General features: G+C 44.2%; 1 protein-coding gene across 1 annotated transcript in view; it reads left to right on the top strand.

Moving 5' to 3' along the window:
• The window catches only part of LOC112665009 (uncharacterized), a 69,328-nt gene that overhangs the window by 37,796 nt on the left and 6,297 nt on the right, over window positions 1-25,235 (top strand). The window contains exons 5-8 of the mRNA XM_049095345.1: window positions 8,279-8,457; window positions 18,908-18,947; window positions 19,762-19,813; window positions 20,743-20,818. Coding sequence (XP_048951302.1) covers window positions 8,279-8,457; window positions 18,908-18,947; window positions 19,762-19,813; window positions 20,743-20,818 — 347 coding nt within the window. The remainder of the gene's footprint in view (window positions 1-8,278; window positions 8,458-18,907; window positions 18,948-19,761; window positions 19,814-20,742; window positions 20,819-25,235) is intronic.

Below are 25,235 nucleotides of genomic sequence, written 5' to 3' on the forward strand. Positions count from 1 at the left end.
ACCTTTTCCCCCTAATCATAGATGGGGGAAAGAAGTTTGGACAATAAGGTATAGCAGGTGTGTGTGTGTGTGTGTGTGTGTGTGTGTGTGTGTGTGTTGCATGTGCATTCAGATAAAAGCACTTCACTCTGTGGATGCAGGTGGATTCTCCAAGTACCCTAGAAATACAGAAAGTCATTCGTGATCTTTTTGGGTATCAAATACAGGTGGTTTTTTTGTTTTGTTTTGTTTTTTTTGCCATGTATAGGAAACAAAACACAAAGTACATCCAAGAACCTATGGAATATATGGAAAGATTTTGAGTCCCAATTCCAGATACTCCTTTCAGAATAGATTTAGTTCATTGAAACTACTGGTATAGTGACTTAATCAGTATAAAAGTTTAAAGACAAACTTGACATAAGCTTCATGATTTCACTACATTCATATTTTCAAGTGATAGCAATGTGGAAGCAGTGGTCTGAAAGAGCAGAATTGGAAAATATTTAAATAAGCCATTAGTCCTGCCAACTCAACACCAGGGCATCTTGACCGCACATTTGGAACTACAAGAAACAAGTCATAAACCTCTGAACTCTGGGAACGATTAAATTACATCTGGCACTAGAAGAGGCAGGGCGGGGTCCTGCAAGCCAGCCACAGCTGATCCTTGGAGTGTGTTTCTAGCCTCTCTGGGAGAAAGGTAAATGGAGCCAAGGAACCTGAGTGGATATTTATCAACAGGAAGGGAAGGCCAAAGGCCGCAGGAAAGGGTAACAAAATGGAAAAGAAGGGGTACGGGACTAAAGTGTTGCCAAGGACAGCTTTGTACGAGGTGGAGTCTGATGGAGAAAGGAGCCACCCCAGCTAAGAATGCATGTGGATGTGAAAGACTGGAGCAAGAGAATGCAGAAATTCTGTTCTAGAAACTAGCACTTCCACAACTAAAATGTATCTTCAAATAATGGGAGAATCTTGTTAAAATTTTGATGAAGTTGGTCTGGCGTAGGACTGAGATTCTACATTCTAACGACTGCCAGGTAATGCAATGTTGCTGGATCCCACTTTAAGTAGCAAGGCTCCAAATTGAAGATAAGGTAGAAAAAGAATGAAGGAAATGAAGGAAGGATGGAGGGATAGAAACCCTAATAGTTATTCTGTGGATCACACCCTGGGACTACTTCCCCGGAGGTCTTTTAGATTCTTCTGCCACTGAATCTCCTTCATAGGGTCCCTGCCAGAATTCGTTCTTGTAAGAATTGTAGCTGTTTGCTTCTCTTGGATCTGTGTGACAAAGAATGATGCAGAGTGTGGAGTGGTCCTGTCTCCTCATTTTGCCTAGGGAGACACCATGACTTCAGGGTAGTAAAACTCTTGAGGCAGAGATATCAGTTTTCTAAGGAAAGGACTGGCACAGAAGCAGCCACATGCAATCTAAGTGTATAAGGCAGCATGCATGAGACATCTTTGGGAATGTCTAGAACAATATTGTTTTGGTGGACCTGATAAAAGTTGAGAAGTATGTGGGCTTCCAAGGAACCAATGTGTGCTGACAGGAGAGCCACCATTGGGTTGTCTGTCCCAACAGCCCACAGAGAAGAGGGTGTAGCATCTATTTGCCTTTTCCCCCCCTTTCCCTGGTCCCATCCCAACATTGGAGGAGCTAGAGGAAGGTGGCAATGAGAATATCTGAAAGACTCTTTCTTTGATCTTAAATACTTCTAAAACACACTTTAACATATATTTCTTTTACTGTGAACCTGCATGTTTATATTTCTTGCCAATTTTATTGTTTATATTTTCTTATTGGTTTATGAGAGTAATTAATAATATATATTAATATAATTAGGACTTCCTTGTATGTGCATGTTTAAAGTTTTAGAACATATGCCCTTCAAAGATGCAAATACTACTCTTTGGGCATCAGTCCTGGGGGTCACTAGTGTCCCATGAATACTATTATTGCAGAACAAGCATGCAAACTGAGCAGTGGGTTGAGAACAAATGGAGGTTAAATGGGGACCACCACCAAGTGGCTAATTAAAGGTCTCATGAATATTTACTTATGCCTCATGAAAACTTGATGGCTCATATGCCTCATGAATATTTAGTGCCGACTTGGGCCTTCCATCCATTCCAATCTGTTTTTAGCACATGTATGTTCTCCTCCTCCTCCTCCTCCTCCTGCTCCTCCTCCTCCTGCTCCTCCTCCTCCTCCTCCTTCTTCTTCTTCTTCTTCTTCTTCTTCTTCTTCTTCTTCTTCTTCTTCTTCTTCTTCTTCTTCTTTTGCAAAATGTTTCTCACATGATATCTATCTCTATACTTGGCTTCATTTATACTCATTTATTTGTTTCTCTAATTTTTTGATTGTAGAATTGAATATTCTTTTAAAAAAAATCACAAACATCTGTTTCCCCAGTGCAGTTTGCAAAAACTGGAGAGATGATGAAGGAAGCATACAAGGCACAATTAAGTCTCCCCTCACAAGCTGAAGTATCCCTCCCAATCTTCACTAGGTTTGGGTCCCAGAGAGCATGGCATGGGAAACCAGTCACATTCCTTCCCATCAAGGCTGTGTGAAGTCCACATGTCCAAGTGTAAGGAGAGCTTGCATGTTCTGACAGCAAGATGGGGGCTTCTTGGAGGCCATTGCAGGGCCACGGAAAGTGTGAGTGTTCAGGATTTGTAGTATATTTGTGAATGGCACTGGATTATTACTGCATATACCTGCACTCTTGAGGTGGTACAGGGGTGAATGGTGGCACCTGTGCTCTTATGGGTTAATTCCATACAAAGCAAAAGTTGAGATCCAAACTGAAAACATAAATAAATCCCATCTTCCAACATTTGTGACATCCCATATAATGAATGGACAAAAGTGAAAACTTAAATTACTCTCATAAAATGAAAATAGTTATGGAAATAAACTTTCTCCCTCACATTTAATAGGAATCATTAGGCTTTTATTTTACATGGGAAAGGGGGATCAAAGGCATTAAAGACCCATTATTTAAAGTAAAAACAATGTTTTATTGGGTTTTCATGAATTAAAATAGATCAAGGTCTTTTCAAAGTTCAGAAACAAAAGTGAATAAAGTTAGGAAAAGGATGTAGCATGGAAGGAAAGAAAGCTAAACTACTAGAAGTTCTATATTTAAAATAAGTGTTCCTTGCCCCTCCTCCAATTCTTGTGTTTGATAGAAAAACAGAGATAAATCGTTTTCATTAGCTAAGCATATTCTAATGTTCTGTTAGCTAAATGGAAATCTTATTATAGTCCCTGGTGGAATAATTTAAGCTAGTATTCTTTATGTGGCTCTGCATATAAATATCTAACTTCAGAGTTTTAACCAAGATCCAAATCAAACAAAATTAGTTAATTTCATCTTTCAGTAAGACATTGTTCAACTAACACACAGGTGTACTCTTTGGAAAGAAGCCAGTTAGAAAATACTTGAAATTGACTACAGAGAAATTGCTAGAATTTACTAAAGACCATAGGTTACAGTTTTAATTACTTAAAGAGCAATTTATTCAAATAGCCAGGAGGGGTTTTAATCTCAGCTGAAAATGTTTGGGTAGGTTCCATTTTAGTTTTACCTTATTCTAGAATCTAAATCTTGTGGTTTTTTTCCTCCCCAAAGTACCATATTGCTTTTTGGGTCATGCCAATAAATACAAAGTTCTTATTAGTTGAAATATAGGCAAACAAGAAATACTCACTCACTGTCCAGATACTCTTGATTCACATGTCTAAAGTGCTTAGGATGAATGATACCCATGCCCCTTTGTTCTGCAAATAGAGCCTAAAATCTCCAAAGATTAGATTTTCTTGCAGTGCTTCCAATAATAATACTTGATTACACAAGAAACTGATGTAATAATAGTTTCAGATAATAATAATGCTTAGCTCTTAAGCATTTGTCATCTTCAAAGTGTTTTAACTATTTAATCCTCAGAAAACCCCTGTAAAGTGAGGAAATCATCCAGTAGTACGTTATTCTCACTTCATAGTCTCGAACTCAAACCACTGAAGCGTGTTTGCCTCCTTTTGTATCACTTTGATCCAGGTGGGGTAGATGAATTGTGAAAAAACTTTGCCTTCACCATTTCATTTTGTTTCCCATAAGACGTAAAGCTGGCAAAAGGCTGCAGTTCTTGCTTTTATTATTATTTTTTACATCATAAGCATTAGTTCAATTATCTTAATGTCACAAAAGTAACTGGTGAATACCTTCTGTGGTACAGGTGAGACACAACTCCAAGCCCTCTGTCTTACTAGATTTGGAAATGTTCTTACTAGCTGTTAGAGAAAGTCACTTAGCTTGAAAGATAGTCTAGAAATAAGAGGAACTTGGAAGACTGAAAAGCATTTAAACCTTATCCAGATAAAAGGTTTGGAATTTTAAACAAAATTATCCAGATTTAAGAGGAGAACACTTAAATATTTTTAATAAAATTGAGTGATTACTTGATTTTTAACATCAATTTGAAAAAACAATTATAGAATGCAATCATTGCTTCTAAAACCTGCTACTCTTCAATCTGAGTTTAAATCTCTACTTGAGGTTTGTTTTAGAGAATTCCAAGGAATAGTTACTGTATCAGTCAGGATAGGATAAGTTATATTGGGGTAACAAATTAATTGCAGCATCCTAGTGGCTTAACACAACAAGGGTTTACCCCTCATACTATCTGTTCATTGTGAGTCAGCCAAAGGATTGGGTAGGAGAAGAGGCTTTGCTCTGGGATCCAGCTAATGGATGTTCCACCGTCTGGTTGCTACACCAATGTGGAACACACCTCATTTGCCAATGCAGAAGAAGAAAGAAGCATAGAGAATTCACATTTGCTCTTCAATGAATGAATCTGAAAGTGACAAGTCTCATTTCTGACCAGATTCCATTGACGAGATAGGCTAGAAGGAGAGCAAATGAACCTCATGGTGAGCATTATTGCCTCTGCTACAGTTACTATGTGATCTCTACAATACCTTATGCATATATAATATGTTGTATGGATATGTATATACATCAGAATTCATGTACATAAACATATTCTGTATATTAGAATATTTTATATATACATAGTGTACATTACATGTATATTCATCTTATTTTACTTCTATTTGCTATGAAAAATTGAATGACAAGTAAAAATGTGTACTTCCCTTCTAATTTCTATTCCATTTTGGAAGAGCAACCATTTGTCCCAGTAGAAAATACAAAGAACAGTAAAGAACTGATTCTAACGTCTGTGTTGTGAAACATCCAACATTGTAAGCCTATTGAATGAAGAGCTTCTCCTGTAAGTTCTTTATATGTTCAACCAAAACCCACATAGCATACTACACCACTGAAATAGTTTTGACTGTGGAGTTTAAGTGACAGCGATGCTAGAGGACAAAGGATAATGTGGTGTGTCCTAACCATTCACCACATCCAGTTGAGAGATAAGCCAGGATTTGTTAATACTCTGGCTTCGGCATGCCATTTGCAAGCTCAGAGTCCAATATCAAAGGGATAGTGGGCTAAAACAATAATAAACATTAGTTAATGGTGGTGGGGGCTGGGAATAGCAGGATCTATTTTCTGGCCACTTGAAGGTTGGTTAAACCACTGTAAGGGAGCATGGCTTAACATCTCTACATGTTAACTGGACTTTGCTTGGTTGTTAAGTTCACTCTAATTTTTGAGGTGTCTTGGATATTTTGCTCCAGGAAATTTAATGAAATGGAAGAAACCCAGATGGATAAGTAGAATGACCACATTTAGGAAGGGCTTACTCGGGATCCCTGGGTGGCGCAGCGGTTTGGCTCCTGCCTTTGGCCCAGGGCGCGATCCTGGAGACCCGGGATCGAATCCCACGTCGGGCTCCCAGTGCATGGAGCCTGCTTCTCCCTCTGCCTGTGTCTCTGCCTCTCTCTCTCTCTCTCTGTGTGACTATCATAAATAAATAAATAAATAAATTAAAAAAAAAAAAAAAAGGAAGGGCTTACTCTATGCCAGGTATATTACTAGGTGTTTATAACATTATCTTAGTTAATGTAGATCACACAATGACTATTTGAGGTAGATAATAAATCCATTTTACTGATGAAGAGATGAAGATCCAGACAATGAAATAAACTTGCCTGAAGTCATAAGGCTGTAAATTACAGAAATATGACATGAATCCACACACATTTGTGAGCTGACTGGATGAGGGTTGTCTGGTCTGATATGTGAGGGTCTGATTAGACCTGAAGCCATCCTCACCCCTTCTCAGGGTCACTTATCTTCTACAAGTGCACACGCTCAAGGAAGCCTGGACAACCCTCCTCGGTCACAGCCTTTGAAAATAGGCTTAGTTCTCAGAGAAGCCAGAGAAAACCCAGGTTGGAGGCTAGCTATTCTCTGAAAGCATATCTCTTGTGCATTAGTCACTTCTTCATTCTTGGCGTCTTTACGTAACTTCTCTGCAGTTTTAATATCTTGCTGGTATTTTTTGCTTCTGTTTGCCACTCCTTCCTTCTGGTCTTACACTTCATGCCTTCCATAAGTGAGCTGTTCCTCTGATTCTCAAACCTGCTTTTCCTGTAAGAGACCAATTTCTAGTCCTTTTGGATATGTTGCAATGACGTGCAGCTACTCCCAGCACGGGGCTAGACTTTTCTCCAGCTTCCCCAGCTTTGTCCATTCCCCTTCCCACTATATCAGCTGGAGCACCCAGGAGGCCCATGACTTCTCTGAAAACAGTGTCCTCGGGCCTCTGGATTCTGCCTGGATTTTCCTTCTAGGAAAGAAGAACAAAAATTGACTGCAGCGGGCAAAGATCTATCTATAGCCCAATGGGGACTGATTTTTGACATGTTCTGGGATCCTTGCTCCAGGGACACTTATCACAGCCTCTAGAAAGCCCAAGCTGAAAGCAGTCTCAAAGTGTTCTTTGGCATCTTGCTATGACATCGAAGGATTTTTGTGCACAAGAAGTTTGGGAAGTCTTTGAATGTGGTAGTCAGGGCTCCATCCTGTCCTGAGCTACCTGTCCGCCACTCCACCACCACACACCCTTTGCTCTCTGCCTATCAGACAGAGATCTGAAACTCATTCCCAGTATAAGAACCATCTCTAAAGGGCACTCAGAGTCAAATCTCTTTTGAGGTCTTGTGTTTTAAGCAGGTGCATGTGAGAAATCCAATAAATGTATTTTATTGAACCAGTGAACATTTCTCACAAGGAATAGTTTTGCAAAGAAGGACTTTCAGTTAGGAAAACTTGACTGGGCCTCTGAGAGCAAGTGGCTAAGAACGGGGAGCAGGAGTGTCCATACTTACTCAGTGCCAGAGCTTCAGCCACAAGGTGCATGGGATCTGCCAGTGAGCCTCAGGGATGATGCCATGATTCCCTGAAAAGAAGCTCTGGAATGGGGTGTTTATGCTCCTTTTCCCAGGGGCTTACTCCTTCAGTTGAACCCAGACCATGATGGTGGCTCTTTCTCACTTGGCTTTCTTACCCCTTTGCTCCTCTCTTGGGATAGCACAGATGTCTGCCATCTGAAGAACTGAGGTGACTGTGAGCCAGACACAGACTTCAGCCCAACACTAGCCCACTGTGCCCTCCCTCAGTGCACACCCCTTATTTTTTGGGTTTTCTGCCCCTCAGAGTCCTGCAAAAGGTCTGGGATTTGAGATGTGTCCAGACACTGAGAAGCAGAAGTTAGGATCCCATAGCTGCAGGTCTGAGGAGCTTTAATTAGAGGCTTCTCCAGACCACCCGCCTGCCGGCCTCTCTAAGGCCCTGCCGTCTGCATCCCAGAAGGGTCCTCGCCGCTGTGGGTGGCAAACCACAGCAGGACGCCTGAAGGTAGTCAAGTGGGCCTGAGGAGGCCCTCAGACCTCAGCTGTTTTTAATTCCATAAAACTGAAACTTAATATATGAGACAGGCAAGATAAAAAAAAATGCTTTTGTGCCGCATCGGTGTTCCACATTGGCCTTCAAATCCCATTGGGTCGAATTCAACTATAATAATGACGATGATGGTAACAGTACTAACAGCAATCACAGAAACCATGTGATGATAAAAGAGAAAAGCAGGAACCAAAGGGGGGGATCCTGACACTGGTCTGGCACTGCCTGGTGTGTGTTGTCCTGGCTGATTAAACAGGAAGCCCAACTGATAGAGCCCAGTAACCGCAGGTCCTCCTGGTCCCAGCAGCTCTGTTGGAGGTGTTGCCAACCTGGGGTCATCCTCAGGCCTGTGTCTGGTTGCCCAAAGCTGACTGGGGGGTCCAGTCAGAATTCTCTTGGCTTCTCCTCAGCTGTGGTGGCCTGACATCCTGACCTCTGGGCCCAGGAACACCTATCTAGATGTCCTCCTGAAGATACCTGAACAGCTGGAATCAAGACAAGAGCAAGTGACCAAGAGTAGAAGACTCATCACCTTTTGTTACTTGATTAACTTGGTACGAAAACTAGGGAACCTTTTGCATGTCTCCAGGTGAGCACCTTCTCCAGCTCTACCACACTGGTCTCTTGCTTTCCACCACAGCACACATGGGCTGCCTCACTGTGGCCCTCTGAGGGGCTTGACTTTACTCTGACCTCCTTCCACTCTGGCTCTGTAGGAAGAGCCAGTCCTCTTCCTTTCCAAGACCAGTCACTCTCCTTTGCCCTTGACTTCATTTTCCTCCTCTGTCCTTCTTTTGGACCATCAAGTCTTCTGTCATGTATTATTAGCAGCTTATTCTGCTTGGCCTGTGAACATACTCAAGTCACTCCTATCTTAAAACAAAGCAGAAATTCATGCCTCTTCCACCTCCATTTTTCCTTCTTTCCTTGTTTCGTCTGCACACACAGCCCCACCCTGCCCACCTATGGTGTTTAATTCTTTGTGTGTGTGGCAAAATATATATGACATACGAGGCACCATTTTGACCCCTTCAAGTTTTGTAAGTCTATAATTCAAGGGCATTAAGTACCCTGTCATTGTCCACTCTGTTGCTATCTACATCATTGCACTGAAACTGCTCTTACTGAGCTCATGAACAGCCTCCTGATTACTGACTCCAGTGGATACTCATTCAGGTCTTGTCTCACTGGCCTCCTTGGGGTCACATGTCACACACCTGGCATCAGTGCATTGTTTCAGAATGACTGCTGGCTTGCACCCATCTCATTACCTCCAACTTGCTGGCTGTACCACTATCCACGGTAGGATCCTTTTGCTCTGCCTTGGATTCTGCAGCTCCTTGGGAACCCATCTGCAGCTCTCTGTTTTTTCTACCACGTGTGAATTATCTCTTGGTGCTTTGGCCAGGTCCCTCCAAATGAAGGGCATAATGGGCATATTACAGCTGAGAGAGGCTCCAGAGAGTATTATGCAATTAATTCCACCCCAAAGGATCTTCTCCAGTATCCCGATAGTTGCAGGTGACTGAAGTGTGTCTGGTTGGTAGAGGAACCGGACATATTGGGAGTTTTGGTGACGGATGGCATAGACTACAGATAAGTTAATTTTGTAGTTCTTAAGAGCAAAGAAGAAATCCCCAATCAACTATAGGTAAAACATATGGCCTACATATGTAGGAAAATAATATTGTCCTTCTATCTTTGAACCATCTCCCTGATTCCTGTATGGAGAGCCTTAGTTCTCCAGCTACTTTGTAACCTGCTGTTTTAGAAATCAGGAGGATAGAATCACTGTGTTCAGGGAAGTGTAGTGTGAAAGTGGAGGCTTTCAGCACCCCAGCAGAGGGGAAAGAGGCCTAAGGACAAGCATGGGCAGGAATAAGAACTGAGGAAAGGCTGTCAGGGACCGTCTTGCTTCTTTTCTAAATTGAGGAATACCTGATATTAACCCAGTCATCAGCGACTGAGAATACACAGGCCCTGTCACAGGGTGTGTGCTTGGGGATCTTTGTACAATGAGATAGGCCTAAAAGAGTCCTCCCCTGGGATTGGCTGGCTCAGGGCCTGCTGATTGCAGGGCCAGCATCAACTTGCTAACACCAGAGCACTGTGGCTGTAATCAGCCAGCCTGGTAATAACTGTCAGCATCTTAGGGAAGGATTTGGGGGGTTTTAGTATCCTTATCATTATAAACTGTTACATGACCAGGTCCTATGCAGAATAGGAAAATCAAAACTCCTAGGAATGATGATGCTCTGGATAGCTCCTGCTCGTCTTCTAAGACTCAGCATACATGTCCCTTCTCTATGAGGCCTTCCTGTCCCTGACAGAGTGAATTTCACAATGCCTCTTCCATGCCCTCTTGTATGCCCTTCTGCCATATAATTTCTTTGCATGTGCCATAATCATGTGTTCATCTCTGTCTCAGCCGTTGGACTGTATGCTCCCAGAGGGTAGTATATCTATTTCTGATGCTTACCATTATTCATGGCATACAGAAAGCCCTCAGGTAATTTTGGATAAACAAATGAATGAGTGATGAATGAATGAGTGCAGATTTGAAGTGACTGGTTTTCAGGGCCACACTGGGAAATCACTCCCTAACAATGGACACATATTGTTGGGTGTGTGTGAAGCCTTAGATGGTTAATAATGAAGCATCAGGAGCAGGTCCACTAAGAGAGGTATGGGAATTATGTAACCAAGGGCCTCGGAGAAGGAGCACATGTTAGTTTGTTCATTAAATGTTCCATATGAAATATCAGGATGACATAAAATACTGGGCTCTCCCTGGGTGTGAAACTCTTTCCAGTGTATGACCTCAACACACCTAAGCATTGAGCTGGAGAGGCAAACTTGTGCTTGGTTTGTTTGTTTGTTTGTTTGTTTTTCTGTTATTCTGAACACGTTTACTACTCCCCCTACCACCTCCTCAAGAGATTGACTTAGGAGAATGTCTTTGATAAAAGCATCCTTATAACCTAATGAAGTCACTTCAATGTAACATCCTCTCCATCATACCAAAGGGTGGAGGTGTTGGCTCAGGGATGGAGCAAACATTAGATCTATCAATTATTATCACACCAGTTGTTTTATTTTTTATTTTATTTTATTTTTTATTTATTTTAAATAAATAAAAGGGTGTTTAAAAAAAAACCCTTTCCCCAACTCTGTGACAACAGGCAAATTGGACCATTATTATTATTTTTTCTTCCTCTTCTTCTTCTTCTTCTTCTTCTTCTTCTTCTTCTTTCTTCTTTCTTCTTCTTCTTCTTTTTAAAGATTTTGTTTATTTATTCATGAGAGACACAGAAAGAGGCAGAGACCCAGGCAGAGGGAGAAGTAGATTCCCCATGGAAAGCCCGATGTGGGACTCGATCCTAGAACCTGGGAATCACGACCTGAGCCAAAGAGAGACACTCCCCCACTGAGCCACCCAGGTGCTCAGAAGTTGGACCATTTCTACATAAAAGAAGGAGGCCCCAGCAAAGGGAAGAAGGCATTCAAGTTCTGTGAGTGCCAAGGCAGAATGAGAAAAGGATCAATGGGGATGTTAAAGGATCAATCTACTGATGTGAAACCCTATCAACCTGGCTCTGAGAGCTGAAGATTTTTCTGGAGTAGGCGAAGGAAGTAGGGCCTGCCTCTCTCAAGCCTGGTGGGCTGCTTAGCACCCCAAGTTGGGTGATCTTCCCAAGTTGGGTGATCTTCCCAAGTTGGAAGATCTGGGGCTGAGACATCCTCACCACTTTTGCATTATTTCATTAGGCTGTTGACAAATAAGCACATGGAAACAATCCATCGCTGGGCACTGATTACATTTTCCTTCAGAGCCATGTGTCTTCTGTGAAAAATTATCTTAATCCCCCATTGACATCGGACCCACCCTCACATTTTCCAAAATTTCTTAGTCATGCTTTTCAAAGGGTTTGATTGCTGTCCCTTTGTACATGATTTTGCGCATGGTGTTTGCCTCTCTCTTCTCTTCTGACCTGGAGTAACTTGAGGCCAGATGACAGCTGAGCTGACGCCCCCTCCCCTCACATCATCATCCTTATGCTAGATGCTGCACACTCTGTGGTGGCCCATGAGTAACCCCACCATCCGGGACCTTTCTGCAGAGCCAGAGTAAGTTCTTCCTTCTTGCTTATGTGTGATCTCAGTCAGATCATAAACACTCTGGAATTCCGTATATCCCACCCTCCCTAACACTCTGTTGGCTTTTCATTCATTAATTGACAAATAGCAGCCCCAATAGTATAGAACGAACTAATTTTTCTTGTGTGGATTTAGAATGGTACCAGTTACTACCATACTTAGGAAAGTGGGTAAATAGTCACAGTAATTTTTCACATCCTGTGGTCCCAATGATACTGGAAAGTTCTTTAGTGGAACAATTCACATCCATGGTGCAGACAGCAGCCTAGAATCAGGTGAACTTGGCAACTTGCTCAGCAATTTTCCACTGGGTCATTGTGAGTGAGGGCAGGAGGTTCCTTGGAGGTTTATCGTTCCATATGTGTTTATGCAGGCTTTACTTCGAGAGAGCATATCTCCTCAACCTGACAGTCTGTTTATGCACAGGCCTCCTGATACACCATGCACTAGTGAAAATGTCCAATGTGGAAAGTATTATAACAGCTATGCAACCACCTTTGATTAGAAGCAGCTTTTGCATCAGATATGATCGGGGATACCAGAAAATCGGGCTTGTGCGGGGTGGGGGGTGGCTTAATGACTTTAGTCTTTGCTCTGCTCTTGTTTATCGTTTTGTAACCTTGGGAGGTGATTTCTTAAGTTCTGTGTTCCCTACAGAGTGTCCTGTGGCGTTGACATTGAGGAGCACAGATATATAACACATGAAAACCATTTATAGTAGCAAGGAAGCTTTTGAGGGTAGAACGTTTTGAATGTTCCATTCCCAAGCTTTGGCTCATTACCTGAGAGGTGGAGACCTCTTTCACAAAAACAACAGACCAAAGTGAACCCAGTACTCAGACAGCTAATGTCTGATGACCTTGGCGTTTGGTGTTTTGAGTTTCTTAACTACCCATGATTATTGGGTATGGAGCCATGCCCTCCTGCAGGTTCCCTTGAAATCTTATCTAAAATACAACATGGTTTTGTAATGAAAAGTAGCCAGTTCCCACTCAGAGTCATGCAGTTGGTGCAAGGCATAAAAATACATGGCCGGTGGGTGGGGGGGAGGGTATGGGAAGGAGGGGTTTGTGGGGCTGGAATGCAGCCCTTCTCTGCTTCTCAGGCCTTGTTCTCTGGTCCTGGGCTGTCAGCCCAGAGGATGAAGCACCTTTTCGTAACTCGCCATCTCAGAGGGACACCCTTTTGCCCAGAAATGCTGCCAAGCTCAGTACCATCCTGGTGTTTCCTTGACCTCTGCCTTGGGTGACTCTCAGGCTTCTCTCCTGCCAAGGAAAGACCAGGGGTGGAGGAACTTCTTCTTTCATGCCATTTCCCATGAGAGCTTGATCTCCTCTATTTATTTCCAGCTTCTTCAGTGATACTCCTGAGTATCAGTGAACACCAAGGATTTTCTTCCATATCCACATCCTATAGGATTGGGATGCATAGCATGGCAACATTTTGTGACATTAACTTCTGTGCTGTTCTTTTCTCCCTGTAGTTAATTACTTTGCCCTTCCCTCTCCACTCAGCCAGTTTAAACAACTAAGCTGTTTTGTGCTCAGTCCCTAGGAAAGGGAAGGGAAAAGTAGGATCAGAGACAACGAAGGGTTGTCTTGAAATATGTTTCCAGAAGCTGATACTCTTAAGGGAGAAGTGAGGACTCCGTGTTAAGACAAGATGGGATAGACATCGTGAATAAGAGCAAAGATGCCCACTCTTGCTGTCTTTAGGAAGGGCCGTCCTGGCAGAAGGAGGGTTGGTAGAGAGCTCTGTGGTCTACCTGTTGGCAAGGCCGTCTGGGGAGATTCTATGGCCCCAAGATGGCATAAAGTGAGTCCTGTGCTTTCATGGGCAGCACAGGAAAGCGAAAGGAATCGTCAGATCTAAAGGGATTTCTGCCTGGAATGAGGGATGTCCTGCTGAGAACTGAAAAGTGTGGACTGGAAATGATGAGCAGGAAGAAAGATGTCTTCAGAGACTCCATGAGACCTCCCACCCAGTCCCTTAGCACCATGTGAGCTTCCAGAACACAGACAGTCCCAGGGAAAACAGACATGCTTGAGATTAAGCTCCTGCCACCCCAGTGCAGTGGGGCTCACGATATAACATGAAGTTATAGAAAAACAGGTGAAATGCACACCTGAATGGTGAGCAGGGATCCAAACCTGCTGTAGGATCTGCAGAAATCAGACCTTTCACCACTTTCCCTTTCTGCCTCACTCTACCCACGCGTCTACTCATGCTTCTGTAATTTTGTCCAGCACCCACGTTCTGGGGAGGAAACCAGCTAGGGCTGTGGGGCTACTGGGGTGGGGGCTGGGGTGAGAGGCTGGGCCCAGGTGCTAGTGGGTGTAATGCTAGTATGAGGAAAGCTTCTGAGAGTGTCTGCTCACTTGTCCTCTCATGCTCCCTCACCCTGTGGCCAGAGCGAGGTGCCAGCTCAGGTTTTAACATTAAGCCAGGAGTTCTCCCACTCCTGCTCTGTTAGAGTCTCCTGAGAGTCTAGTCCTCTCTTCAGAGTCTGAGGGAAAAGGTGTTTTGCTACCTGGGTTCCAGCTCCACCCCTCTGACTTCTGAAAGAAGCAGGTGTATTCTGGGCTGGAGGCAGGCCATGAACATCCTGGTCCTGGCTCTGGCAGGACATGAAGTGGGACCATAGCCCTTGTCCAACTTCTCCAAGTTTCCAGTTCCTCCCTGGGAAATGAGGAGACTGGACTAGAATGATCTATATGGTTCTTCTAGCTCTTCAATATTTGTAAGTATGACAGTCTCTGACATTTCCTTTCCCTGATTTGAGGCAGCAGTTTAGTTCTTTCAAAAACCTAGGCTGATGCAGTTGGTTAAGCATCGACTCTTGATTTCAGCTCAGGTCATGATCTCAGAGTCCAGAGATGGAGCTTGGGGTTGGGCTCTGTGTTCTGCAGGGAGTCTACTTAAGATTCTCTCTTTCCCTTTGCCCCTCCCCTGTCTCCTCTATTCTCTCTCTCTCTCAAAACCAAATCAAACCAAACCAAACCTAATGGAGATCCTGTCCCATTTATATGCCTGGCACTTTAGAGGGTCCCTTTCTCATCCCCTATAGTAATGATAACAGCAGCATTTCCCATATGAACAGGCCTTTATAGTTTAAAACAATGTCACATTAATGAATGCTGTTCACTATTCAGGACCTGCCATTAGGAGTCCCTTTTGCCCCTCTCCCTCCTGTCATCTGCCTCTTTGGTGATTGCTTTTCTCTTTCTTTCTGGGGCCTAGAAGGCTCCTGACTGTGCCTGGGGGCAATTCCTGCAGCTCCTGGCTACGGTCCCCTCAGAATTTCCTTGTGCACACCTTCATGCCCATTTGTAGTGATCAAAGCAAATGACTTTGACCGCACTTTATTTTTTTAATTTTAATTCCAGTGTAGTCAACATACAGTGTTTTTTTTTAAAGATTTTATTTATTTATGAGAGAGAGAGAGTCGCAGAGACATAGGCAGAGGAGGATCAGGCTCCATGCAGGGAGCCCGATGTGGGACTCGATCCCAGGACTCCAGGATCATGCTCTGGGCTGAAGACAGGCACCAGACCACTGAGCCACCCAGGGATCCCAACATACAGTGTTTTATTAGTTTCAGGTGTACAATATAGTGACTCAACACTTCTATACATGACTCTGCCCTCATCACAACAAATGCACTCCTTAATCCCCAATCACCTAGTTTGCCCATTCCCTACCCGCAACCTCCCCTCTGGTCACCATCTGTTTTCTATACTTAAGAGTCTGTTTTTTGATTTGTCTATTTTTGCTCTGCTCATTTAAGTTTCACTTATGAGTGAAATTGTATGGTATTTGTCTTTCTCTGACTGATTATTTCACTTAACATTATACTCTCTAGCTCCAGCCATGTTGTTGCAAATGGCAAGATTTTATTATTTTTTATGGCTGAATAATATTCCATTGTATAAATATACCACATCTTCTTTATCCATTCATCTATCAATAGACATTTGAGCTGCTTCCATAATTTGGCTATTGTAGATAATGCTGTTATAAACAGGGGGGCTTGTATATCTTTTTGAATTTGTGTTCTCATATTCTTTGGGTAAATACCTAGTAGTGGAAATATTGGATCACATGGTAGTTCTACTTTTAAGTTTTTGAGGAACTTCTACACTGTTTTCCATAGTGGCTGCACCATTTTGTGTTCCTAAGAGTAGTGCATGGGAGTTCCTTCTCCACATCCTCACCAACACTTGTTATTTCTTGTGTTTTTGGTTTTAGCCATTCTGACAGATGTGAGGTAATATATCATTGTGGTTTTGATTTGCATTTCCCTGATTAGTGATGTTGAGCATCTTTACATATGTCTGTTGGCCATCTGGATGTCTTCTTTGAAGAAATGACTTGTTCGTGTCTACTGCCCATTTTTAATTGAATTATTTGTTTTTTGGGTGTTGAGTTGTGTAAGTTTTTAAAGGTATTTTGGATACTAACCCTTTATGGGATATGTCATTTGTAAATATCTTTTCCCATTCAGTAGATTGCCTTTCAGTTTTGTTCATTGTTTCCTTTACTGTGTAGAGCTTTTTATCTTGATATAGTTTATTTTTGCTTTTGTGTCCCTTGCCTCAGGAAACATATCTAGAAAGATGTTAGTATGGCCAATATCAGAGAAATAACTGCCTATTTTCTCATCCATGATTTTATGGCTTCTGGCCTCACATTTAGGTCTTCAATCCATTTTGAGTTTATTTTTGTGTGTAGTATAAGAAAGCAGTCCAGTTTCATTCTTTTGCATGTAGTTGTCCAGTTTTCCCAACACCATTTGTTAAAGAGATTCTTTTCCCATTGAATATTCATGCCTCCTTTGTCAAAGGTTAATTGGCCATATAACTGTAGGTTTATTTCTGGGTTCTCTATTCTATTTCACTGATCTATGTGTATATTTTTGTGCCGGTACCATATTATTTTGATTAGTATAGCTTTGTAGTATAAATTGAAATCCAAGGTTGTGATACTTACAATTCTGTTCTTTTTTTTCCCCAAGATTGCGTTGGCTATTCGGGATCTTTTGTGGTTCCACACAATTTTTTGGATTATTTTTTCTAGTTCTGTGAAAAATGCTTTTGTTTTTTGATAGGGATTGTATTAAATTTATAGATTACTTTGAGTTGTATGGATATTTTAACTATATTTGTTCTCCCAATCCATGAGCATGGAATATCTTTCCATTTATTTGTGTTGTCAGTTTCTTTCCACTTTGACCACTCTTTAAACACTTTGAGCATTTAAAAAAATGTTTCCATTCATGTGAAGAATCTACTGCTCTTCTGACAAGAAGTGTCACATAGAGTTATGCAAAATTTAGGTGTTTTAGAAAGCTTCATACAGTCAGGTAGAAAGCCTATCTCCCTGAAAGGAGCACTGTTAGGGTTTCCCATACACTCTGCCACCAGGCTTTCTCCACACAAATGTTCTGTGTACCCCATCACCTCCTCTTCTTTAAGCTTGATGCCTCCTAAAGTTGAGGGGTTAAAAATATTTTTACTTTTTGACAGTATAACTCAAGGCTGGACAGGAGATAGACCTTGTTCAATAATAAGGAAAAGGAGACAAACTAGCAGGAGATTCACCTATTTGCACTGCTTTTTAGGATTTTAACTTTCTCTCCCCTTTCTTCCTCAATTTTCAGTGCTTGAAGCTTCTCTTCTGCCCCATTAAGATGCAGAACAAGTCAGGGCAAACAAGGTGCACATCTGGTCCTGACCATTTCCTTCTGTCATAGATTAAATATAGAAATCTCCACTAAGATGAGTCTTTGGCTCACATAGCAGCCTATTCCTCGATCTCTGCCTCTCCATTTCTCCTGTGCCCCAGGTCAGAGGAAGCGAGGCTGTACTTCATATTACATTGAGTGGGACGTGTCTCTTGGCCAGAAGTGGTTATCTGCCCAGTGTTGGAACAGGGACAGGGACAGAGTGGGAGCGGCATTAGGTAGAAGAGAATGCCTATGGCTCCTTAGTCATTTTCCCATCTACCATGTCCTTAGGGTTTCTGGCTTTGGGTGGCTGCTCCTGACCATTGAGGATTGTGTGAACTTTGCATTTCACAAAGCATTTGTTTTCCTATTTCCTCATCTGAACCTCATAATGCCGTACAAGGTGGGCTGAGCAGAGTGAAGTGCAAGTGGCAGTGACTTGGCAAAGTCACATCAATGGTAGAGATAGGACTTGTCACATATGTGCCCCGACTCTCAGAGCCTGTGGCCCAAGAGCAGTTGGCTAGCAGTTTATCCCTGAGGCTGCAAGCCAGGCCTACAGCTGCTACAAGATGTGGAGCACAGGGAATTGGTGAGGCCTGGCTTTTTTCTACCCTTGAGAACTTCTCAAGGTTTAGTGTCTCTTTGAGGCTGTGCCTGTTAGGAATGTCTTGAGTCTTTGGGGCATGTTTGAATCCCTGAGTAGGGCTAAGGGTAGCATTGCCAGGTAAGTTTGAACTTCATGTCAGATCATCAGCTAGGATTGTGTGTGCATGCTCTGAAAGATTGGTGTGCACAGAGGCATAGTCACCATTAGATGTATGGACTCAATCCAGAGCCAGTGTTAAATGAGTGCTTATTGGCTAAATGAATGTGAGAGTGTCTCTCGATCCAGAACAGCTCTTTTATGGGATGCCACATATTCTAGAACGTTCCCCAGAGATTGTGCTTAACGTATCCCTTCTCCTTCTACCTTCCTGAGCCTGTAACTCTGAGGCTCACCTTTGGACTCCCACGGAATCAACTTTCTCTGCTGATTTTGGGCTTGGTGACAATTTTGTGTGTATGTGTGTGTGTGTGTGTGTGTGTGTGTTTCTAAAAAGCTCTGATGTCTAGAAGCTTCGTGATTATAACCTGCCTCATTATATTTTATTAGGTGTCCAAGGCACTGCATTGCTCCTTGTGGACTCCAGAAGGTAACACTAACATTTTTCCTGGGGAAAGTGACAGAGAAAACAGGTTTGAGCCCTGTTGCTGCCCCTCAGCCGGCCTGGCTGCTCACGCTCCTCTGCTCACACACAGAGCAGCCTGCCTTACCAGCCAACTGGCGTAGCTTAGCCATTAAATTCTGTTTGAAGTTTTATTTCCTTCTATTCTTGTTATCTCAATGGGCAATCACTCTCAGGACATTTTGTAACAAATAGCATTTTCTGTTCTGCTGAGAACGTGGGCCTCTGGCCTATAGCCTGGTGTATTTGAGAGCCTAGCCCATCCCTTCCCCCAGCTGAACCTCATTCCTTCTTGCTCCTTGCTGTTGTTGTTTTTAACTAATATTATTTATTTCCGAGGACCTCAAGTGTACAGCAGTGAAGTATATATGACCCAGTTCGTGTCACACTAGCATCAAGGCCTTTGGTTTTATTTTTTCCTCCATCTCTGTCCCATTCTCTCCCTCTGCAGGAACCCACTTATATTGCAAGGCCTGTAATGCTGTGCACTGCCTGGACTTCTCTGAGCCTCACAGAACCCCACAGGCCCAGCTGTGGGTTCCCTGGTTTCACCAGACACATTCCCACATAGTGGGAAAGTTTCCCCTGCTGGCTAGTCCTCTTACCAGCTGGACCAGCTGCACCCCATTCGGTCCTTGATCTAATGATTTCACCTCCCTGCCAGCCTGTGAAATGATTCAAATGTCAATCACATTCTGTGGGAGTCAGGGGCACTCCATCCACCCTCCAGTTACTAAAATGCCTGCTACTTGCAGGCCCCACAGGCTCTCTCTGCTCCCAGGTGCAGCCCCGGATGGCCCTGTGTGGTGTGTGGCACCCTCCTCCCCAAAGAGGTGAGTACAAGTGACTAATAACGTGCTGTCGGTCTCATGTGTCCTGTGTTGGGTGTCATGGTTGCAGGACTCATACGGTTTTGGACAACGGGCTGAACGGTAGGTAGTGAGAACAGTGCTCAGTGCATTTCATGCATGTACTTCCAAACTGTCTTCCATCATTTCATTTAGACATTAATTTAGACATTAGGCATTTCATTTAGATATAGCCACTTAAAATGCAGGGTGTGCTTTTACTCTGCAGTAGGTGCTATGCTAAAATCCCAGTTTCTTTCTGGAGCATCGGCTTCTGGTGCCCCCTCCCCCCCATATCCTTTCATCACTCACAGTTTATTGAGCGCTCCTGGGACTTTTGGGGAACTTTCTCAGTTCTAATGATGGGGCTAGTTGGAAATGCAAGATGGGTATCATCCCTGGGAGCAGTCCTCAATCAATGAAAGTGATAAAACCCAGCTTTCTTACAACCCCTGGGGCATGCTCTAGGTGGTTCATCTGAGATCCTCCCAGCTGCCCAGAGAGATGCCTTACTTATCCACCTGCCAGTTCTTCCTGTGATCACTACTCAAGCAAACTAGTTACCCTCAGATCCTTGTCTTAGATTCTGCTTCTGTTTTTCACTCAACGGTTGTGTTTGAAAACTCTGCGAGTTGCTGTCTATAAATACATTTCAGTTGCACGGAATCCCAACATGGGTGTTCACTACATGTCACACGTCCGTTTTCCTGGTGGCAGCTTCATTGCCCATAACCTGCCCTGGGCTGGCCATCCTTGGCCCCTTCTCCAGGTGGATGGGTGAGATGGGTGCATGAGCTTCTCTGGGGTAGACACCCAGACATGGGAGTGCTGAGGTTGGTGGAGTATGCACACTAAGTGTTGTCAGATTTCCCTCTAAAGTGGCTCTGCCTATTTATTCTATCCCTGTGTTACAGGCCTACATCTTCCTGCAATGTGGTTTGAGAAAGTGGTATCTCATTGCTGTTTTGATTTGCATTTCCTCGATTACTGGTGAGCTCAAAAATGTCTTTATGTGCTCATTAGTAAAGCTGATTCAGCCAGTTGGAACCAGATGTTAAAATAGCCACTGCTCGAACCCCCAAATGCCCCCCCCTAACCTGGCTCAAACAACTCAGCCCCTCCACTGGGACCCCCTAGACCTCTCCATTATCCAGTATTGGTAGAGGTGTCCTGCACCAGGGGACCTCTGACCCTGCCCCAGGGATTTAGTAAGTCTCTTCTGTTTGTCGGTGCCTATGCCATATCTGCTTTGAAAATCACCCTGAGAAGGAACTGTTGTGTTTTCCTTTCCATGAACTGCCTGTGTACAACCTTCTGCAATGTTTCTACGAAGTTTCTAAACCTTATCCAGAGGATGCTATTTCAGGCTTCAGGGCTTTTGTGGTGGGGAGTGTGGGGTAGGTAAGGGGGAAGAAGGGTCCAGGCTGTTGCCTCTCTCAGCACCTGCGAGAATCAGCAGGTCTTCAGGTCAGGGGCCAAACAGATTCGAGGCCTGCAAGGTCAGGCTGAGGATAGTGGGAGTTCCTTGGGCATAGAAGAGCAGGGGCCTGCAGCTGTGCCTCCTGGGAACCCAGGTAATCAGTGACATTCCTGAGGAAGTCCTACCAGACACCTATGATGGCTGTCCCTGGGATGAGTGGGGAGAGGGTGGCCTGCCACTGTCTTCGCATCAGCTCCACACACCTGTCTCTATTACTCTGTGTCCTACTCGTCTCTGCCTGCCCAGGGATCTCTCCCAAACACCTATTCTTTACACTAAATCCCAAGTAAACTTTATTTCTAAAACCCAAATCTGGACGTATCTCTTGAATTTTCAAAAACCCTTCAAACGCTTCTTATTGTTTATTAGCATTGTGTGATCCAGGGAGCGTAATTGGTTGGGCCCCTTTTGGCTTTATGTGATGGATAAAAATCGAAATGTTCTTCACCCAAAGTGAAATGTGTAGGTGTAAACATTTGAAAAACATGAGGATGTTTAGATTAGATTACAGAGATTGTTTTGGGATTATACTGCTCTGAAACGGTTGCATTCATTGTTCTATATTTTTAATGTCCACAGCTAGTTCTTGGATTTTTTTTTAAATCTGCCAAGAATAAAAGTGAGAGTTTGAAAAGAAAAAAGAAAGAAAAGCTCCTCATTGTCTATAGCATAAAATCCCTTAGTCCAGCACACAAGATCTTCCCTCAGTGGTCCCAGCTCTCAACCTGTCCCCTGTCCCACATCCCTCCTCCCCACCTCTGCCCATTTACCCACATCTCTCCTCCATCCCCATAATAGCTCTGGAATCTCCATGCCCTCAGGCCTTTTCTCACTGGGTTCCTTCTGCCTTGAATGCCTTCCCTTGGTGAAGTTTCCCTGACTCCTAGTGGTCAAAAATGGGTGGCTTCTCTCCCTGGCTTTCCCAACAGGTGGGGCCTGAGATCACAGCTAACTAAATGAACCAGGCGAAGAAGAGGGGGAGCAGAAGGGATTTGCAGGCAGAGGGAATAGCATGGGCAGAAGACTGGGGTGACAGGGGGCTCAGAGGATCCAAACTCCAGTAGTGGGTAGTTCGGGAGGGCTGGAGAGAAGAGCACGTGTTGTGTATGTGTTGGGGAGCTGGGGTGAGGGTGGCCAGGAATGAGATCAAAGAGACCAGCAGGGACCTTGTGGTCCAAGTACGACTTACCTTTTGGCAATGGGGATCCACTGGCTGAGTTAAGCAGAGAGGAGCCTGGCCAGCTTGTAATTGGGCTTTCCCAGCTTCCCCTTATGGTTCTGCCCAGCAGCTTACTCAGTGGGGTCTTTCTCCAGGCTCCTATGTCTCCATGAGCTCCCACTGGCCACTGAATGGAGCCTTCTGAGGCTCATGGACCCTGGCTGCTTTGTTAATGGTATTCCTCCGTGGGTCCTTGGATTTGTGATTCTGGGAGAGCTGAACACAGGTCCTCAGGCTCTAGTCCATGTGAAAGTTGTTGCTCATCTGAAGAGAAGGGTCTCTGGGTGGGAAAAAGTGGTAATGGGTACCCTATGGCCAGGGGTATAGCTCAACAGTAGAACTGGAGCCCAACTGTATCTTGTGTTTCAACCAAGTGTACTGTTGGTCTCCAATGACTTTTGAAACTCAGGCCCTAACTCAGAGGATCTAGGTGTCACCAGGATGGAAGAGAAGGGGACAGTGCCCAGCCTGGACCCAAAGAGCCTGTGTTGAGGGGGCCCCACAGAAGCCTGTGTTTTCATTACTAAGCAACTTTAGGAGAAGTGTGTTTGGGGAAAGAAAGACGGTGGGGTAATAAGGCTGTAATAATGGCTGCCATGTGGAGGGAAGGCAATGTTACCCAGCTACGAACTAGAAAGCATGGTTTATATTTTCAACAGTTGGAGAAAGAAATGAAAACGGAATATTTGCTGCACCTGTGAAAACATATTTGATCATGATGGCAAGTCCAGCATTCTTAGTGCGGGATTCATATTTCATAACTCGTGTTCAAACAAGAAAAATGATTATAATGTTAAGTATTTCCTGAGTTTATTTTGATGGATGACAGAATAAGTACTGTATCTTTCACTCATTAAAATACAGATTGGTGTAATTTAATAAATGAACTTAATACACAGATGTTCCAGGCTGTTTTACCAGGGTGTATATTAATCAACTTCTTTATATATGATCCTCTTTTATATTTTTTAAAGAAACTTGCAGGAGCCAAGAATTTATTAGATTTGCATGCTCTAGGACGAGTATCCAATGTCAGGTACATGCAGGAGTGTATTAAGATGAAACGGAGCCAGAGTCTGCAGAGCGGCCAGGCCCCCACAAGGGTCGTCCTCGGCTCCCGACCAGCTCTCTGGGTCATCCCAGAGCCCGGGTCTGTGCCAGCTGTGGGCTTACCTGCTGCTGCCACTGTGTCAGGCCTACTCAGAGGTGCCTCTGGAGCTTGGTGGGCTTGGGCCCTTAGGTGGCCGGGAGTGGACAGTGGCTTTGCTGGGGAAGAGGCCTGCAGCCCATGGGGCCTCTTGGGCCCGTCTCAGGTTCCTTGGCCACCCTCAATGTCTTCTCCACTCTACATCACTCTCCCTTTCCTCACTGTCTCTTGGAAGCACATTATGGGACTGTGCTTTGTTCTGTCTGTAGTTCCCATGAGGGAAGTTTGCCTTGCTAACGAGACGAGACTACAAACTCTTGAAGGCGGGAGTGATGTCTTTGCCAGCTTCTACAGTCTGTGCTCCGTGAATCTGGCTGGTCTGGACTGAATCCATGTGTCAGAGCAGGACCTACCTCCAACTGAGGAAGCTTTGGAAGGGGACATAGAAACCCTGGTTCAGCCATTCTAGAAGGTGCAGGTTGGGAGGGGAAAGCCGGGCGGGGACACAGTGCTACCTTCTCTCTTTGGTGAAGGACAGAGAAAGTGAGAGTAGGAGCTTCAGTTACCCTCTTTTCTCATGTGCAAATCCTGTTGAAGACTGACCTAGGGCTCCAGGGAAGTTGTCCCCAGCAGTGGTGGTGGGAAGGCCAGAGGAGGTGTCTTGGTCCAGGCGGTCTGCTCTGCCCACAAAGAGCACTCAGTTTTCTCTCAAAGCACCTTGCACTCTCTCAGTAGTTCTAGAACTATAGTTATATTTCTTGGTGGATAACACTAGGTGGAGATGCTGCAAGGCCAGGGGTCACTTCTCACCAATTTGTGGCACCTCTCTCTTCATGAGCATTTAGCCCAGGCCTCTTGCATCTCCCCTCACCCCCCAGGTAGATGGTTAGTGCAGGTTGATTTGTATAGTGTGCGTGAGAAAGTCCACCACCTGAGCATAAACACCGGTGTCCCTCCAGTTCCCTCCAAGAATGGGTGCTCCCTGGCAGCTGCAGCCTGAGCTGGCCTGTTCCCTCTGTAGCCCCTCTGCACCCCTCAGTGGCTCATCAATCACACGGGCAGGTCCTGCGGGTGGGTAGTGGCTCTGCTGTCACATGCCTGTTTGCAATAAGCTCTGGCCATAATCATTAATCATTCATTGAAGCTGTGGTTAGCGGCCCTCAGTCAAGTAGATGGTTTCAGGTTTTCCGGGCTAAGTGCCTCTCCAGCATGCATCCTTCCCAGCCCTTTCATGTCCAGCCATTTGATGTTCTGTGCATGCCGAGCTGGCCTCCAAGGCCAGGCTTTGTTTTGGAGGGTTGTTCTGAATGCTTCCCTGAGGGCCAGTCCAAGAGAATTCTGGTCTCCAGCTCCACGTCTGCACAGGAAGTAGAGCTCGTAGGATGAGTCTATGTTGAATACTTCCGAGAGCCCAGTTCTCTGCCAGGCCATGGGGATCTGAGGGAAGGAGAAGGTACTCACTCTGCCCTCAGACCTCCATTTAGGGACGGAGCTCATGCAAAACAGTTGACTAGCAAGATGGAATTTATTTGGATGCAGAGGACTCAAACAGCCCTTGGTC

Source organism: Canis lupus, chromosome 17 (assembly GCF_003254725.2).
Source record: "Canis lupus dingo isolate Sandy chromosome 17, ASM325472v2, whole genome shotgun sequence".
NCBI classification, from domain to species: Eukaryota; Metazoa; Chordata; class Mammalia; order Carnivora; family Canidae; genus Canis; species Canis lupus.